At 51.6% G+C, this 16187-nt stretch overlaps 1 protein-coding gene across 1 annotated transcript in view; it reads left to right on the top strand.

Moving 5' to 3' along the window:
• The window catches only part of Mllt1 (MLLT1 super elongation complex subunit), a 60002-nt gene that overhangs the window by 28308 nt on the left and 15507 nt on the right, over positions 1 to 16187 (top strand). The window contains exon 4 of the mRNA XM_015503843.2: positions 12888 to 13031. Within this exon, the coding sequence (XP_015359329.1) occupies positions 12888 to 13031 (144 nt within the window). The remainder of the gene's footprint in view (positions 1 to 12887; positions 13032 to 16187) is intronic.

The following is a 16187-nucleotide window of genomic DNA, read 5'->3' as shown; positions in this document are numbered from 1 at the left end:
GGTGGCTTCTTGGTCACTGCTGTTTCTAAAGGAAGGAACCGGCTCATTATTTGTGCTGTATTTACTTCTTTAACGCTGCTGAACCTGGAATACAGCTTCAAAATTGCTAGCTGGCCTCCTGTGAGAGACACCAAGCAGAATACAGTGTTTGTGTGCAGTTCTGTCTTCACCTCCCAGAGCCTAGTCAGAGGTTTTACCTCTTTCCTGAATCTTCCTCAGTGTGTTTTGTCATCCATTTGTAGCAGCTATGCATTCATCAGTGAGTCTGCATTCCATCTTGGGTCCCCTCCCATCCCGCTCTGGTTATTGTCAACTATTATTTTTTTCAGTTTGTGTTCAGTGGAATCCACTTTGGGTTTTGACATGTGTAGAGCGATGCCCGGCTACAACAGTTCCATGCAAAACAGTTCTGCCCCTAGACTACCACACACTGTCCCTTTGAAGCCAGCCCCCAGCCCCACATCTCTTTTCATCCCTGTGGCTTGCCTTTTCCAATTGCCATATAAATAGAATCAGACAACATGTAGTCCTTTGTGTCTGGTTTCTGTCATTTAGCAAAATGTACTTGCAGTTCCTCAGAATTGTGGCAGGAATGAATAGTTTGTTTCTCTTTTGCGGAGTAGCATTCTGTTGTAGTGTGGGTTGCAGTTTGTCCCTTCACCTGGGAGGGGTGTCGGGTTGTTTCCAGATTTGGGTAATCATCAATAAAGTTGCCATGAACACTTGCATACCAACTTTGGTGTCAACATAAGTTTTCAGTTTATTTGAGTAAATACCCAGGAATGGGGATTGCTGGGTCACGTGTCAAGGTGTTGTCCAGCCATTTTGCCATTTTCTCCTTCCCTCCCTCTCCTTCCTCCCCCTCCCATCTGTCCCTTTCTAGTGGGTATATAGTGGTCTCTAAACAGCTCTCCTGGGACACAGTCCCCATGACACACAGTTCCTCCATCTCATACACAGTTCTGCGTGGAGTGTATTCAGAGTTGTGCTTTGTCAGCCCATTGCCACTCTAATCCAGTGGGATTCCTAGGTCTGTTGATGGCTTTGTTGAGCTGGCTAACTGCCAGGCATCCACAGTAGCCACTCCCGTTTCCATTCTGTGGCATCAGAGGCCCAGGCTGTGCACTTCATGGACACTCACTGTGTCTTTGATTGTGGCTGCCCAGGTGCTATGGACCTGAATTGGGCACCTTAACTGAGTCGCCTCTCCCCCATGGCTTTTATGGACTTATTTGCTATTCAGATATTTTCTTCAGTGCAATATCTGTTCAGAATTTTGCCTTTTTTCTTCTCTCTTAAAATTGACTTAGTTTTTTATTGTTGAGTTTCAAGAGTTGTTTATATACTCTGGGTACAGGTTCTTGATGTGGTATATAATTTACAAATATTTTTTCCGAGTCTGTGGCTCTTCTCTTCATTCTCTTACGTCTTGCTGAGCAGGTTTTATATTTTGATAGTCAACTTATGGTTATTTTTTCTTTCATGGGTTGTGTTCTGGTAGTGTATCTAAAAACCCTGTGCCAGACCCAACTGGTTTCTTCTAGCCCGTCCTGGTAGTCCATGCAGAGCTGCTGTGCCTGGAGGCTGAGGGAACAGCTCCAGTGATTGTGTATTCTTTGCAATTGAGGGCTTAAAAAATTCTCAATTTACAGTGAGGAGGAAGAGGAGGAATTGCTTTTCTTCTTTATTTGCTGGAGTTTTATTGATTTATTTACACAACAAATGTTTACTAAGTCTGGGGCCTGATATCCAGAGGGGTTGTGGCCCCATTTCTTTTGGTGTTCACAGCCTGAAAGGGCAAGGGAGAACCACATATTCATGGAAGCAACAACATCAGAATGTATCCTCAGCTCCATGAGGCCAAAGTTTAGGGTGTTTCAAGCACTGGGGGACCTGGGTAGAAAGGGAAGAATTTCCTGTAGGAGATGAGATTGATGCAGAGGCCTGCAGGTGACACAGAGTCAGTGAGGACAGGAAACTTTTTGGGCAAAGGAGCAGCTAATATAAAGGGCAAAGCCAGGATGATTGGGATGCAAATGTGTGGGTGCAGAGGGAGGTGGACAGCTGGAGAGCTGGGCAGGGCTGTGCACACTGAGGACCCCTGGAGTATGTTGTGCTAGGGGTGACAAGATGATACTTGCTTCTAGACCCTCAATAAATGATTGAGTCTTCTGAATCCTCTGGGTTCATCTGCCTCTTTGCATAAGATCTAGTGGCAGTGGCTTCAGAATCCCATGAGGTTCCCATCATCCCTCAGTCTGTAGCATCAGTCATTATAGAGCAGAGCTGGCTTAGTCTTTCCCAGAAGGAAGTCAGTGGCTGCCAAATAGGAAGTACTTGTCTATGTCCTGGTTTGATTAGAGAGCCGGGTCAGGCCCGGAGAAGGTGGGTGCTGAAGTGTCCACAGGGAGGGATCTCCAGGGATGACCTGGAGGTTCCCAGGAATGTAGCTTGGTTCTAGGGGCATGTGTGGGAAGGAGCCAGTTGTTGCTGCCTGTCCCAAGCCTGAGGCCTACCCAGTGCCCTCTCCTTCCTTCATTACTTTGGTTGGGGCAGCTCCTGAGGCCTCTGGGCTGTGTCACTCCATGACCCGACCCTTCACCTGCTTGTGTCACAGCAGGTGCACTTTCAGCACAGCTGGGTCTTGTGTTTTGAGTTGTTAGCTAAGACCAGCCATTGGATTTCAGTGCATTTTTTGTGACTGAATATCCCTAGGGAATCCTCTTAAATCTGTTGCTTTCTTTTTCAAATGAGAGTTGGTTGCCACTTAATTTCTTGTTCCAGCTTGGAAACTTTGACAAAGCTCAGAGGTAAGATAGTTGCAGGTGGGAAAGAGGTTGTTCCAGTTCAGAGACACTGACTGTCCTTTCTCAGCTGATGCAGGGCACAGCCCCCTCCCAAGTGCCCAAGTTCCTTAAGTGAGCTCTGGCCTGGGTGCTGCCACTCCCATAGCACCTGTCAAGGGCCACGCAGCCCTGTGGGCACAGCCTTGCCCTGCTTCTGATGCTGGATTCCTTCCCACAGTCTGAGTCTCCCTTCACTGCCAGCTATCCCTGTGATTTGGGGGCACATTTGGGAGGAAGAGAGACATGGTACGCATACACAGTGACTTTAAGGGACAGTCCAACATTGAAAACATTGAAATGTAAAGGAATTTCTTTTGGGTCATCGTAGCTAACATTAAATATTCTCTTTTCTACCCCCTCCTCTCACAAAGCCAGCCATGACTGTCATGAACTCTCTGTGGCCTTCCTCAAACACAGTTCTCTGAAGCACAGGAAGGGCATTTGGCATAATGGATGAAGAGGTGTGCATGGCTTCATGCAGAAAGGCTTTTTAAAGTGAGTTAAATTGTGTTGCTTCAGAGCCCTAGCACCCTTGGAGGCCTCTTCTCCACGTGTCCTAGCTGACTTGCATTGGGGAGCTGTGGGCAGCTGCCTTGGCGGTATGGTAGGTGACTTGCCAGGGCCATCAGATGCTCTGCACCTCTCTCCACCCTTTTTGGAATGGCAAAGACTCATGGATGCAAATCTCTTCTCAGGCCAGGGCTTGTTAGACTTTTGTTCTTGCCCTTGATTTAAATGGAACCTTGGAGAGAGCTTGTCCAGAGTGACATCAGTGGGGACCCAGGTTCTCCTCATTCGGTGTACCCTCCACCATCACCCTAGATCAGCAGCATGGAAGCCGCCTACTCCTGTGCTCCCTTCCCAGGCTCCCAGGCTCCCAGGCTCCCAGGCTCCCAGGCTCCCAGGCTCCCAGGCTCCTAGGCTCCTGGGGACTCTGCAGAGTTCAGGAGGCGGGCAGCCCCTCCTTGAGCCCACAGAGCTCTCTGCCAGGGACAATTGGCTGGTTGATGCTGCTGAGCGGGAAGGGCTTGCCTTTGGGTTGCTGAGGGAGCCAGAACAGAAGGGGTATTGTGTGGCAGACACAGAGAAAGGTCAGGGGGCTGCTGAGTTGTGACAAGCCACATGAATGCAGGCCGACCTACTCGATTGTCTTTCCATGTTGCATCATTCCCTTCCCCCGGGTGGGATCCAGGATGCATCTGTACTTCCAGGAGGGCAGGGTCTGGAGTGGGGGGAGAAAAACCCCTTGAAAGGGCCAAGGCGCCCTTGCAGTGCACAAGAGGAGACACAGCAGGGCCGGCAGTGTGCCCTGTGTGTGGTTGTCCCCTCCCAGGCACATGGCTTGCCCACACCAGTGTGCCTTCCTGGTTCTCTTGAGAAAGCTAGGGTACCACATGGAGTGGGAAATTCACCTGGGCACATGCCTGAAGGCAGCCTTCACCAGCTTCATGCAGAAAACAGGAAGTGCAAGGCGCAGGCCCTTGAGCTGCAGCTGCCCACAGGGGGCTTAGGTGCTACGAGCAGGCATGCCAAGCATGGACAAGGCCTTGAGCTGTACTCTGCCTGAAAGCAGCCTGGGAGTAGGGTGGGGCACATGAGCACCAACCCAGGGCACCCTGGGAGAAGCTGTGGGCAGAGGGGCTGACTCCCCACCATATGTTTGTGGCCTGTGTCTCCTTGTCTTATGGCCATCCTGTGGCACAGGTGGGGTGGCCTCTTATAGAGAGGGATACTGAGGTTCAGGGCTGCAGGCTGCTCTCAGTCTAGCTGCACTGCTGCTGCTGGCTTCCCAGGGCTCTTCCTGGGCCCCCTCCCCCTCTCCCTGGGTGCCAGCCCAAGTTTCTTTCTCACATTGCCCTTCTACACATGCGTGTAAATTGCAGGCTTCTTCCTTCCCTCTTTGGAGCTAGCCTGGGAGAAACCATGAGTTGGGGCTCCAGATTTTGAAGCCCACCCCAAGCCTAAGCATGCTTGGCTGTTCCCAGAAATGTGCTCTGCCATGGCATGGTTGCCCTGCTGCCTTCTTGTGTATGATTGCTTCTGGGCCTGGGAGCACGTCCAGGGTACAACAGACACAGCCGAACTCCCTCCCAGCTCTGCTCAGTTTGCTTGCTTTCTCACGAGGTCAGCAGTGGACTGTCCAGGTTCTAGACTCTTTTGCATGTCTTGCAGTGGACTTTTTGCTCACTGTTTTGCAGGTCATTCTCTTCTGGCACCCCGGGGGACTCTCTCCATGGAGTATGTGCCAATACGCAGCATTTTGAGCACCTGTATGTGAAGTGGGTTCCCTTATTTCCACTTTGCAGGCGGGGAAACTGAGGCACAAGCAGAAGGAATAACCTGCTCAGGGTGACACAATCCGTGGAGGAGCTCCTGTGGCTCAGGTCTGCCTTCTTTGTCTGTTTGCTGTGAGCATCAGTTCTGTCAAGTGGCAGCAGAGCAGCGAGCTCCATGGTGGAGTTCATGATTCGGATAGGTTTCAAAGGTGATATATGGAGGTTGGGAGGAATGACAGTCTTTTCTCCAGCTTACTGCCTTGAAATAATCCTGATAAGCCGTCAGTTGTGTGTGCTTCCAAATGTGTGTGTGTGTGTGTGTGTCTCTGTATGCGCGCTGCATTTTTAAACTTACTGTCTCTGAACCTTCCTGAGCCTGCACGTGTAACTCTGCCTTGTTCTCTCTGGTGTCCAGGTGGTGTACCCTGCAGTGTAGGTAGCCATAATCTATCTAACTTTTCATGTTCTTTGATGCTGTTACACTGAGGGACGTACAGATGTCTCACTATTGTGGGAGTGCCTCACTGCCCCTCCTTCTGTTTACATGCTTACATGACTGGGTCATACTGCCTCCTGGGATTTCAGGTTTGGTGGCATTTGTTTCTTGGACTTCTTTTTCTGTTCCTTCCCTTGCTTTCTTAATGAACTGCTGACACTTTTCTCCTGCTGCAGTGAGAACAGCCCCCTTCATTTGCTGTGGGCCTGGGCCAGGGAACCCAGGAACCCAGCATTGGGAGAACTTGGTTCAAAGACCTGGCAGGGCCCGTGGGAGGCTTTTGATGAGTGGATTAGCGTGTTTGCCTTTATTGATTCCATGTGGCTTCAACACATGCTCAAATGGCAATAAGTCTCAGTGTCCTCTCCTGATGGATGGCTAGAACAGTGAGTCAGTCTCAGTGTTTATGAGGCTAAAACCAGGTGCTGTGTAAATCCTGTGGTACAGCAGAAAGTGAGGTACTTGCCTGGTGGCCTTGGAAGACCCCTGTTGGTAGAGGGGCTTGCCCTGAGCCCTGCCTTCCATTCAGCAGCAGGATGGAGGCAGGCCAATAGGACACAGATGGTGCTGAATTAAAATTCAGAGCTGAGCTGTAAGGCAGGCTGGGGGCAGAGCCAAGCATATATACTTAATATTTTTTAATGTAGAAAAATTTAAATATATAGAGTTACAATGGCTAAGCAGTTGAGCAACTCCATCTGCATCCAACGTCAGCAGTTACTGAGCTGTGTGCAAGGTTTTCTCACCGCTACCCCCAGGATTGTTTGGGCGCAGGTCCTAGACATCATCTTATCTTGTAATCTGTACACAATTTGGTGTCTGTAACAGTCTTTAAGAAAAGACATAAATGATATCATACCTAGAAATCAACAAGTTAGCAGTTGTTTCCCTTCACATACCCAATAATGACAGTCTCCCCTCTCATCTGCTGTGTGTGTTCATTTACTTTTGAATTTTTTAGTTCTTAGAGATGGAACCCAGGGCCTTGCGCATGACAAGCACTTGCTCTGCCACTGAGCCACACCCACAGCCCCATATTATTCTTGTTGTTCTTGAGTAAGCTCCTTTCATCGCCCCAGTTGCTGCCTTGGGAGGCTTTCCTGCTTTCCTGGTGTGTGTGTGCTCTTTCTTTGCACAGAGTTCTCAGAGAAGCTGGATTATTCATCCCATAGGGGTGTTGTGAGGCGTGTCAGCCACTGTGGTGATATTCCTGGGCATTTCCTTCCAGCTGGCACTTAGGTCTGGGGCTGTGGTCACATTCAAGTTTAGCTGTCTTGGTAGGCTTCATGAGTGTCTGCGGAACTCTCGGGGAAGCTCAGATGGCCCAGAGGCGTGCATTGGCAGGGCAGAGGTAGCCAGGAGCCAGCCCAGCCTCAGGAACTGGGAGACCTCACAGGAGGCCAGCTTCTCTGCTCTTATACCCTGCATGGGGGAGCAAGTCTGGGTGCCCCCAGGGCCAGCTGAGAAGAGGAACCAATATGGAGTCCTTCACAGGGAGGACACAGCATTGCGGACTTTATGTGGTCACCTAGCCACAGGGCAGGGGCCTTGCCAGGGTCATCCTGGCACTTGGGCCCCCATGACCTTCTCAGGAGGCTAGTAGGCTCATGCATCAGTTTCCCAGCCCAGCCCCAGATACTGTGGACGGGTGCGCACTGTGGGTTTTGGCGCCAGCACTGGTTTGGCCAGTTCAGCTGCATCTTGGCCATTTGCTGAGGTTGGAGAGATGCTGGCTCACGACCTGTGGCCTCAGGAGTGGGTGGCTGCCATTGTTTAGAGGGGAGACCAGGTTGGGGGTCCAGCTACAGTGACAAAGGGCAGTACCTCTGGGGTCACTGATTGACTACCTTGGCCTCACCCTTCCTCATTCAGCATGCTGCCTGGCCCCCATCCTAGAGTGCTGGCACGTCTTGACCTCTCTCAGGAGGCCATGTTTTGGGGGGCAGTTTTGTGACTGTCCTCAGATCCTGAGCCCAGGCCTGAGGTCTGGTCCAGAGGGAGTCCCACTGGCCACTGTTAGTGTGCAGTGGCTCATGGTGGCAGCCTGCTTGGTCTACCACTGTGTTCTCCAGGGGTCCATAAGAACATTACCTGGCTGGTCCTTGCCATCCCTGCCTTCTGGTTTGTCTTGAATGGGCACAAGGAAGCCTGTCCCCGGGCTCTAGGCCTGGGTCTGCCACTTTTCATTTCTTCATCTGTGGAATAGTGACAGTAGGACACCTGCGTGTGGAAGTGTTTGCATACATTACGTGCTCAGAAGCCACAGTGGAGTCTCCACCATCATTACCTGACCGAGGTGGACAATGTCCTAGCAGCACCACACTGCCAGGACCTCCACCCTCCCACTCTGACTCACAGATGAGACACCTTGCCTCCTCAGGCCCCATCACTTCTGAGGACACTGCCGTAGCCCATGACATGTTTAGATGGATGTGGGTTGGGTGTTCATCAGATGTGAGAGCTAGCTCGGGGGCTAGGTGTCAGGGACACAGCAGAGCCAGCCTGCTATTGATGGTGCACGGTCTAGTAGGGTGCACTTAAGCCCTTCTTTAATTGTTATTAATTAGTTTAGTTTATCATTAACAATTCCTTGATCCCTTAATAAGTCAGTGTTTAAAATGTTTGCTTCTTTCCATTTGGGTTCAGGATCTTGGTAGGACTCCACATTGTGATCTTAGAACCCTTTTAATCTGTTCTTTTCCCCCTACTCCTTCCTCCCTCCATTCTTTCCCTTTGCAGCAAGTTACTTGGCTGAAGAAACTGGGTCCCTTGTTCAGAAGAGTTTGGCACTGTCTGGCTGTTGCTGACTCTGCAACCTGGGGGTATTCAGCTGTGCTGCCTGTTGGGTCCCCAGACTGGGGACATCATCTTCCCATGGGCAGATCCCACCTGGCGCTCTGTTTGTGAAACTGACCAAGTGGACAGTCAGACTCTGGTTGCTCACTCAGGAGTGGCCCAGCAGTGGGGCCCCTGCCCTCCCACTTCCCTCCCTGTCCCTCCCTTTGCTGGAACATATCCGCATGGCTCGCCTCCCTTGCCTCCACCACCTGGTCTTCTCTCTGTCTACCTGGTGCTGTTCTTTCTGGGAAAGGTGGGATGAGTGCTGGCTGCCACACACACTCTGGCCTGTCAGAGTCATGCCAGCCCCTGGCCTGGCACTGATGTCCTGTAACCTGTCCTTGGCACATAGGCCAGGGGGTGTGACTTCCAAGACATGATGCTGACTGTCCTTCCTGAGCTCATGCCCTCGCTCCTCTGGGGACAGCTCCCTCTCTGCAGAGAGCCGAGGTCCTTCCCTCCAGGGGATACTGCTGCTGCCTCCTTCAACTTCCCCTTTCAGCCCCAACCATATGGGACTCTTGGGGTCCTGATCAGGGTTCTGTGGCCTGTGACACTCTTTTCTTCATTAGGCCCTGCATACTCCTTGCTGGTCTGTCCAGGAGCTTCTCCCTTCTTGTCTTGCTCTTGGTGATCTTGCCAATGCCAGCCCTCCTCCAAGCCTGTCCTAGCTTCCAAAGAGCCCTCATGCCCTTCATACATTTCCCAGTGTGCCATCCATTTGGTTATTGTGGAGTGCCATAGCTGGATGCCTGGAGGGAATAGAGGAGAGGTTCCTATATGGTGGGAAAGTACTGCCCACCTTTGTAGAGGAAGGAAGGACTTGGTGACTTTCTGGTTTCTTAGCTAGGGTCACAGCCAGCTCCCCATGGCAAGTGCGTGTTGGGCTTAACCAGCAGCTGGTTTTCTTGTGGGGCCAGAGGTGGGGAGCTGCCAGTGCTCACCTGCCTGAGCTTCTCCAGCAACATCCCTGTGGAGACTGCCACACCTCTGCCTCCCCTTTTGCATTCCAGCAGGAGGGGAGATAGTGAGAAACCTTGTGATTTTGTTTTGGTTTTGGGCCTCCCTAGGCCAACTTCCTTCTGTTACCTTACCCCAAAATGTCCTTGGAAGGACATTTCCAAGTTTGGTGTGGACTGGGCTGGGTTGAAACCCACTCTTCTGAAAATAGGGGGTCTCTTCCCAGACCAGGCTAGAGTCAGCCTCACTCAGCGTCATCTTGAGAAAGCCCTTCACTTGTCTGCCTCCTCACTGTACCCACTGCTCCTGGAGGCTCCTTCTATCTTCCATCCATTAGGATGGTGTCATCTGCAGTTCCCCTCTTGGTTGAAATGCGCACATTGCCAGTTATTCCTAACTCAGGCATTGCTGGTCCCAGGGCTTGCAGAGCTAGAGTGTACATGAACTGTGAACCACCCACCACTGAGTGGCCTAGGAGACTCAGCCAGGTTGCAGCCCAAGCTCCTGTCTCTGTCCCCTTCTCTTTCACCAACATAAGAAAGTGGTTGAGCCCATGAGCTTGGGCTGCCAGAGGAAGAGGCTGAATGGAAGAAGGACCCAGAAGCTGCTGGGATGAGTTTGCCTTCAACTGACAGCCGGAAAGTCTCCTTGGACTTCCTGAACGCAACATTCTTCCCCTGTGCCCAGAAATTTTTCTCTGTGTTGTACAGTATTTTAACAGACTGGGATGAAGCTCATGCCCCATAAAAAAATAATTCCTTTAAAGTGTCTGCAATCTTTGAGTTTAATATATTCACAGTGTGTAATCATCGCAGTTTTTAAATTCCAGAGTATTTCTGTCACCCCAAAAGGAAACCTGGTCCTCATTAGCATTCATTTCCTATGTGCCTGCTCCCTGAGCCTCTGGCAACCATGATGCCCTCTGTCTTGCTAGACTTGCTTACGCTGGACGCATCATGTAAACGGAGTCAGTCTATGTGCTCTCCTGTGTCTGGCTTCTTTCCTAGGCACACGGTTTTCAAGGGACATGCATGTGGTGCATGTCAGTGCTTGGTTCCCTTTTAAGGCTGAAAATGCCCCCTGGTGTGAAGGAACCACAGTTCATCCTTTCATCTTTTTTGATGGCCATTTGGGTCATTTCTTTTTTGGTGTAGGGAGAGTATTGCTGCTGTGGACATAGGTGTGCACGTGTTTGTGTGACTACACTGTTTTCATTTCTCTTGCTTGTATACCTAGATGGTCTGGGTCCCTGATTACTTCATACTTGGCATTTGAGGACCTGCCAGACCGTTTATCCAAAGTGGCAGCACCATTTCACATTCCCACCAGCAATGCACTCATTTTTCCTGGTGTTCTGTGTGTTTTAGCTGTCCTAGTGGGTATGAAGTAGTATTTCATTGTGTTTCGATTTGCATTTTGCTAATGATTCCTGATGCACTTCTTTTCATGGGCTCATTGGTCATTTGTGTATCTTTGGAGAAATATCTGTTCACATTCTTTGTCCATTTTTAAACTGTGTTGTCTTCTTATTATTGAGTTGTAAGATTTTTTTTTAACATATTCTGAACATTGAGCCCTTATCAGATTAATGATTTACAAATATGTTCTTCCATTCTCTTGATTCTCTTTTTTTGTGTGTGTGCTGGGGATTTAGCTCAGAGGTGCTTTACCACTGAGTCACGTCCCCAGCCCTTTTTATTTCTTATTTTGAAATAGGGCCTCGATAAGTTGCTTAGGGTTTCACTGAGTTGCTGAGACTTGTCTCAAACTTGTGATCCCCCTGCTTCAGCCTCTCAAGTTGCTAGGATTACAGGTGTGTGCCACCATGCCCGGCTGTGGGTTCTTTTCATCCTCTTGAATAGTGTTCTTTGTAACACAAAATTTTTAATTTTGATGAACTTTAATTTGTCTTTTTTATTGTTTGTTGCCTGTGCTTTTGGTGTCATGTGTAAGAAAAATTGCCTTATTCAGCGTCATTGTTTGTACCCTGTTTTCCTTTTGAGAGTTTTAGCTCTTAGATTTAGGTCTCTGGTCCATTTTTTAGTTATTTTTTTATATATGGTGTGAGATAAGGATCCAGTTTCATTCTTTTGCTTGTGGATGCACAGTGATGATCTGAGCACCATTTGTTGAAGAGACTGTTTTGTCCCTGTTGAAGTGTTTCTTGGCACCCTTGTTCACAGTACAGGCATACCCACTGCTCACCCTTCCATATCTGCAGGTTCTGAATCCTTGGGTTCTGCACCTGCAGATTCTGCATCTACAGACCTGGGAATACTCAGAAAAAAATAAAACTTGGGTCTGTAGTGAACATGTACAGACTTTTTTCCTTGTTATTATTCCTAAACAATATAGTGTAGCATCTACTTACACATAATTTTACATGGCATGCATTGGGTAGCAGAAGTCATCTAGAGAGGATGTAAAGCATAGGGGAGGGTGTGCGTAGGTTCCATGCCGTCACTGGACCATCTTTTATGAGGGGCTTGAATCTCCATGGACTCTGGTTTCCGTGCTGGTGCTGGAGCTGATCCTGCATGGATGCTGAGGGGTGGCTGGTAAAGGGATTCCCCACCTGGCCTCGCAGCTTCTCCCACACTCCCCAGTCACCCATTTTTCTAACCAGTCAGATGTCTTTGCAGCAGGGACAGATCTAGGTTTTGTGGGGCCTTAAGGTTTTGTAATTTGGGGTGGGGTGGGGTGGGACTTGAGAAAAAGAGCAGGAAAATGAGTTGTTCTGTCATGTTTATGGAAAAGCCATCCCCAGGCTGCGCCAGGGCTACTGAAAGAGCTTCCTTCCCAGGAACCCCCTCATCTTTCTTTGTTGGCGTCAGATCCCTCGGTCTGTCCCTTCTTCATGGATGCCTCTCGTGAACTCTTCATTCACAAGTCTGTTGAGAGCCTGCTTCACACTGGGTACTATTCCATGCCGGGGGTGATGCCAGAATCATGTTCCCATCCTTTTGGGTGGCCAGTGCAGGGTGGTGTGGACAAAGCCTCCTGGGAACCAGAGAGTTCTCACACTCCTCTTTACTAACCTGTGCCCACCAGTTGTTCTGGGCTGTAGCCTGTGTCTTGGGCTCCTTCCTGGCTAGGGTCAGGCCTCAGCACTGCCCCTGGCAAGCTGTGTGTTTTTGAATCTCAGTTTCCCCATTTGCCAGCCACACAGAGAGGCTGAAGGGAGCTTGTTCTTGTGAGGCTGCATGCAACAGCAGCATTTCTTGTAAGTGCCAGGGAACACTGTGACTGATGACTGTTGTTTCCTGAGGCCTCCTTTGCTCTGTCCACTGAGTGGTAAGTTAGCTTATTTGAGTGATGGAAGAGGAGAAGCAGCAGAGGAGGATCTGGGGGCAAGACAAACAGAACTGGATGAAGGAGCAAGCAGGGCTGGCAGCTGGCAGCCGTCCCTGTCCTGCAGCCACAGCCTGCCACCCGCCCCTCACACGGACTTCCTTGTTTCCTTTGTTCAAGGAGGAGCCGAGGAAGGTGTGCTTCACCTACGACCTGTTCCTGAACCTGGAGGGCAACCCACCTGTGAACCACCTGCGCTGCGAGAAGCTCACCTTCAACAACCCCACCACCGAGTTCCGGTACAAGCTCCTGATGGCTGGCGGGGTGAGTGTGACCTGCTGCGGGCCACCTGTCTGGCCCAGTAGCTGCCATGCCTGCCCAGGGTGCTCTGCTGGCTCCTGGGCTGGGCTGTGTGAGTACTCGTCACACAGCTGTTGCCTGGCCCAGCTGTATGGCCCCGGGGGCTCCCCAGCCAGTGCTGGGCGTTGGCAGCTGTAGATGAGGAGTTGAGGCACCGGCTGTCCCGGTGTCTCCTGGGTGGCTGTGGGTAATTGGCATCTTCCTTCATGTGGTGTGAAGCTGGGTGCAAGGCCGGTCTGTCCGCGTGGCCAGGCCTGTGCCACCCTTTAGCTGATGGAGCAGGGCTGTTGCTGGGCACCAGGCCATTCGGGAGGCACTCTGTCAGTGCACACTGCCTGCCACTTCTGTCTTGGAATTCCACGTGGTGGCCTGAGCACAGTCCTCCAGGTGCCTCTACAGCCTTTGGAGATGGGCAGGGCATAGGGTGCTGATGGCTGAGGAGGAGGACAGGCCACGTGGCTGCTGGCTGCCCCATCTGTGGAGGCCAGTATAGGCTGAGGCTTGGTCATGGGACATCAAAGCCATCTTTGGTGACGCAGGGTCACCAAGCATGCTGAGATGCCAGCCACCCTGTTTCCACGCTATGGTTGGGCCACACACATGTGTACATGTGTTGGGAAGTATGTCTGGTGTGTTCTGATGGTGTTTTTACAGGATGTGTATGTGTCATGTGTGTGGGGGGGTGTTTGTGTGGGGCACCCATGGTGTGTGTGTGTGTGTGTGTGTGTGTGTGTGTGGTGAAGAGTGTGGGGTGTGCATGTGGTGTTGGGCAGGCTCACTTCCAAGTGGCTGTGGGCTGGTGTGTGTGTGTGTGTGTGTGTGTGTGTGCGTGTGTCTTTGGGCTTGGGCATAACTTCTGCCTTCTTGTTCTATACAATTGGGTCTTTAGGAACTTTTTCTTCTTAAATAAAAGTAATGCTGAGGAAGGCTGAGGAAGCCCTGAGTCCTGCTGTGTTCCTAGTAACGGCTTTGCTTGTGTTTCTGCTCTGGCTGGCAAGGGCCTGGGGAGGCTGCAGGATGCAGGAGGGCTTATGCAGAGGGGGACCAGGTGTGGGGAGGGCTGGTCCCAGAGACCTCCCCACTCTGCTGTCCACCACCTTTTTGTGGCTGTGTATTTTCTACAGTGTTTCCACAATGCATTTGTGGGCGTCCCCTGAAAGCCCATAGTCACATTTCTATGGGAAGTAGTCAGCGTCCCTAGGCCTCTTTGCCTCTGCAAGAGGCATTTCCTGTGCTCTGAAGAGTGGAGACTCTGAGGGCATCACCTCAACACATAAAAAACAGGGCGGGGAGGAGCAGGTGAGCCAGCAGGGGAGAGGAGGTCTGGCTCAGTCTGCCAAGGGCCATTCTGGATGCAGCAAGTGGCCCAAGGCACCTGCTGGACCCCAGAGAGGCATTTGGGCCAAGGTCCACATAGTGGTCTCCGCCAGGTGCTGTGTCTTGGAGAGGGCTGCCCAGGGGAGCTGGCTGGCCAGTCTGGAACTTCCTGGTCTTCCTGGGCTGACGGCTGAGCAGCGCTTTCTAGCCTTAGGAGCAGCCTGGTTATGGGACGGTGGCCCTCCCAGGTGATTTCCAGGACCAGGTAACTGTGCCCCTGTGCTAGGCCTTCCAGTCTCCTTAGTGTCCTCAGGGACAGTGTTTGCCACCCCACAGCAATGGCCCCAGTCCTGTCTGTGCAGCTGCTGGTGCTGGGAGAGCTGGAGGAAGGAGCCAAGCTGCCGTCTGTACTCCCTCTTCACCGGGTCTCACTTGGTGATCTGGAACTCAGGCTGTCCTTGGAAGCAACTAGAGCAGGGCTTCCCACTGCCTAGCAAGTCAGAGCCAGCCCCATACCCCTAGAGCTGTCTCCTGTCTTCTGCCCATTGGCCAAGGGCCTGTGTTTCTGTCAGGGAGCCAGGAACTTGCAGCAGCACCCTGTGGAGGAAATAACAGAGCCGGCTGAGCCACGCACCTCTCCTTTGTTCTTAGGATCTTGGTTAGCAAAGAGACACACGGAGGGCAGAGAATGCTCTCCTTGGAGGGTTGGTCTAGTTAACTTGAAGGGAGGGAAGGTGAATTCCCACAGGAGTAGAAGGAAAAAGGTCTGGGAGTGCGCCAGCCAAAGCTCCAGGAGCCATCTGTGATTGGGGCGGGCTTCTGTCCTCTGTGAAGCTGTGCATGTGTGGAGCTGCCAGCCAAGGCGCAGAGGATCCTACGTGGCATGCTTTCAGGGAACTGGGCTGGTAGGGCACGGCTGGGGGCAGATGTGTCCTTGGCAGCATGCCCAAGTGTTGTGGGCAGGGGGCTCTGATGAGCAGCTCACAGGAGAGATAGCCCCAAGGCTCTACTGCCCTCTCTGAGCCCAGTGTCCCGTGATGTCTGCAGATGAAAGGGTTGGCTCGTAAGGAATCCCAGGTGCTCAAGCTTGTTAGTGGTGCTTCTCCTGAATTAAGGCCTTTTAAAAAGTGCCTTTTATTTTGTTCCATCTTGCTGCCATCTAGAAGGCTTTTTCTGAGTGGCTGGCCCCGTCGCCATGTAAACCTGGGTGTTGGTGTTGGAGACCTACCCAAGTACTCTGGCCCTGCAGCAGGTGTCCTAGTTGCTGCCAGGCAGGTAGCAACTTTCCTGGAAAGACCTGAGCCCTTCCTCTTCTGTAGCCTTCTAAGCAAGGGCAGGATGGCACTTCCCTCCTCCCAGCTGTGTATGGGGCAGCTTTGTAGACCCCTGCGGCCGCAGGCTCTGATTAAGTCAGCTTCAGTTGCTGCAGGTGGCGGGAGGAAGACTCATCCCCTAGGACATGTGTGATCTGCTGACATCGCATCCGGCGGATTCCTCAGAAGCTACTCACTGCTGTAGGGCCATTTGCCCTGGTGTCCACCTGCCTTCTCCCTCTCCTGGCTGTGCCTGTGGGCTTTGAATCTCAGTGCTTAGCCTCGGCTTTGGCCACAGCCGCCTTCAGGGCTTCTTGGCACACTCTGCAAGTCTTCTTGGCTTGGCCTTCCTGTTCGTTGTGCCTGGGGCCGAGTGACCCCTGCTGGGCCCAGCCATCCTGGGATCCTAGGCTTCTCTTCGCTCTGCACACTGAGCCTGCTTCACCCTCCCCTTGGCACCCGGCCCTTCCACAATTCTTTTGGGAACGTG

The sequence above is a fragment of the Marmota marmota genome, unplaced genomic scaffold, assembly GCF_001458135.2.
Source record: "Marmota marmota marmota unplaced genomic scaffold, marMar, whole genome shotgun sequence".
Classification (NCBI taxonomy): domain Eukaryota; kingdom Metazoa; phylum Chordata; class Mammalia; order Rodentia; family Sciuridae; genus Marmota; species Marmota marmota.
The sequence above is the reverse complement of the archived record's forward strand: the minus strand, read 5'-3'. Positions and strand labels throughout refer to the sequence as shown.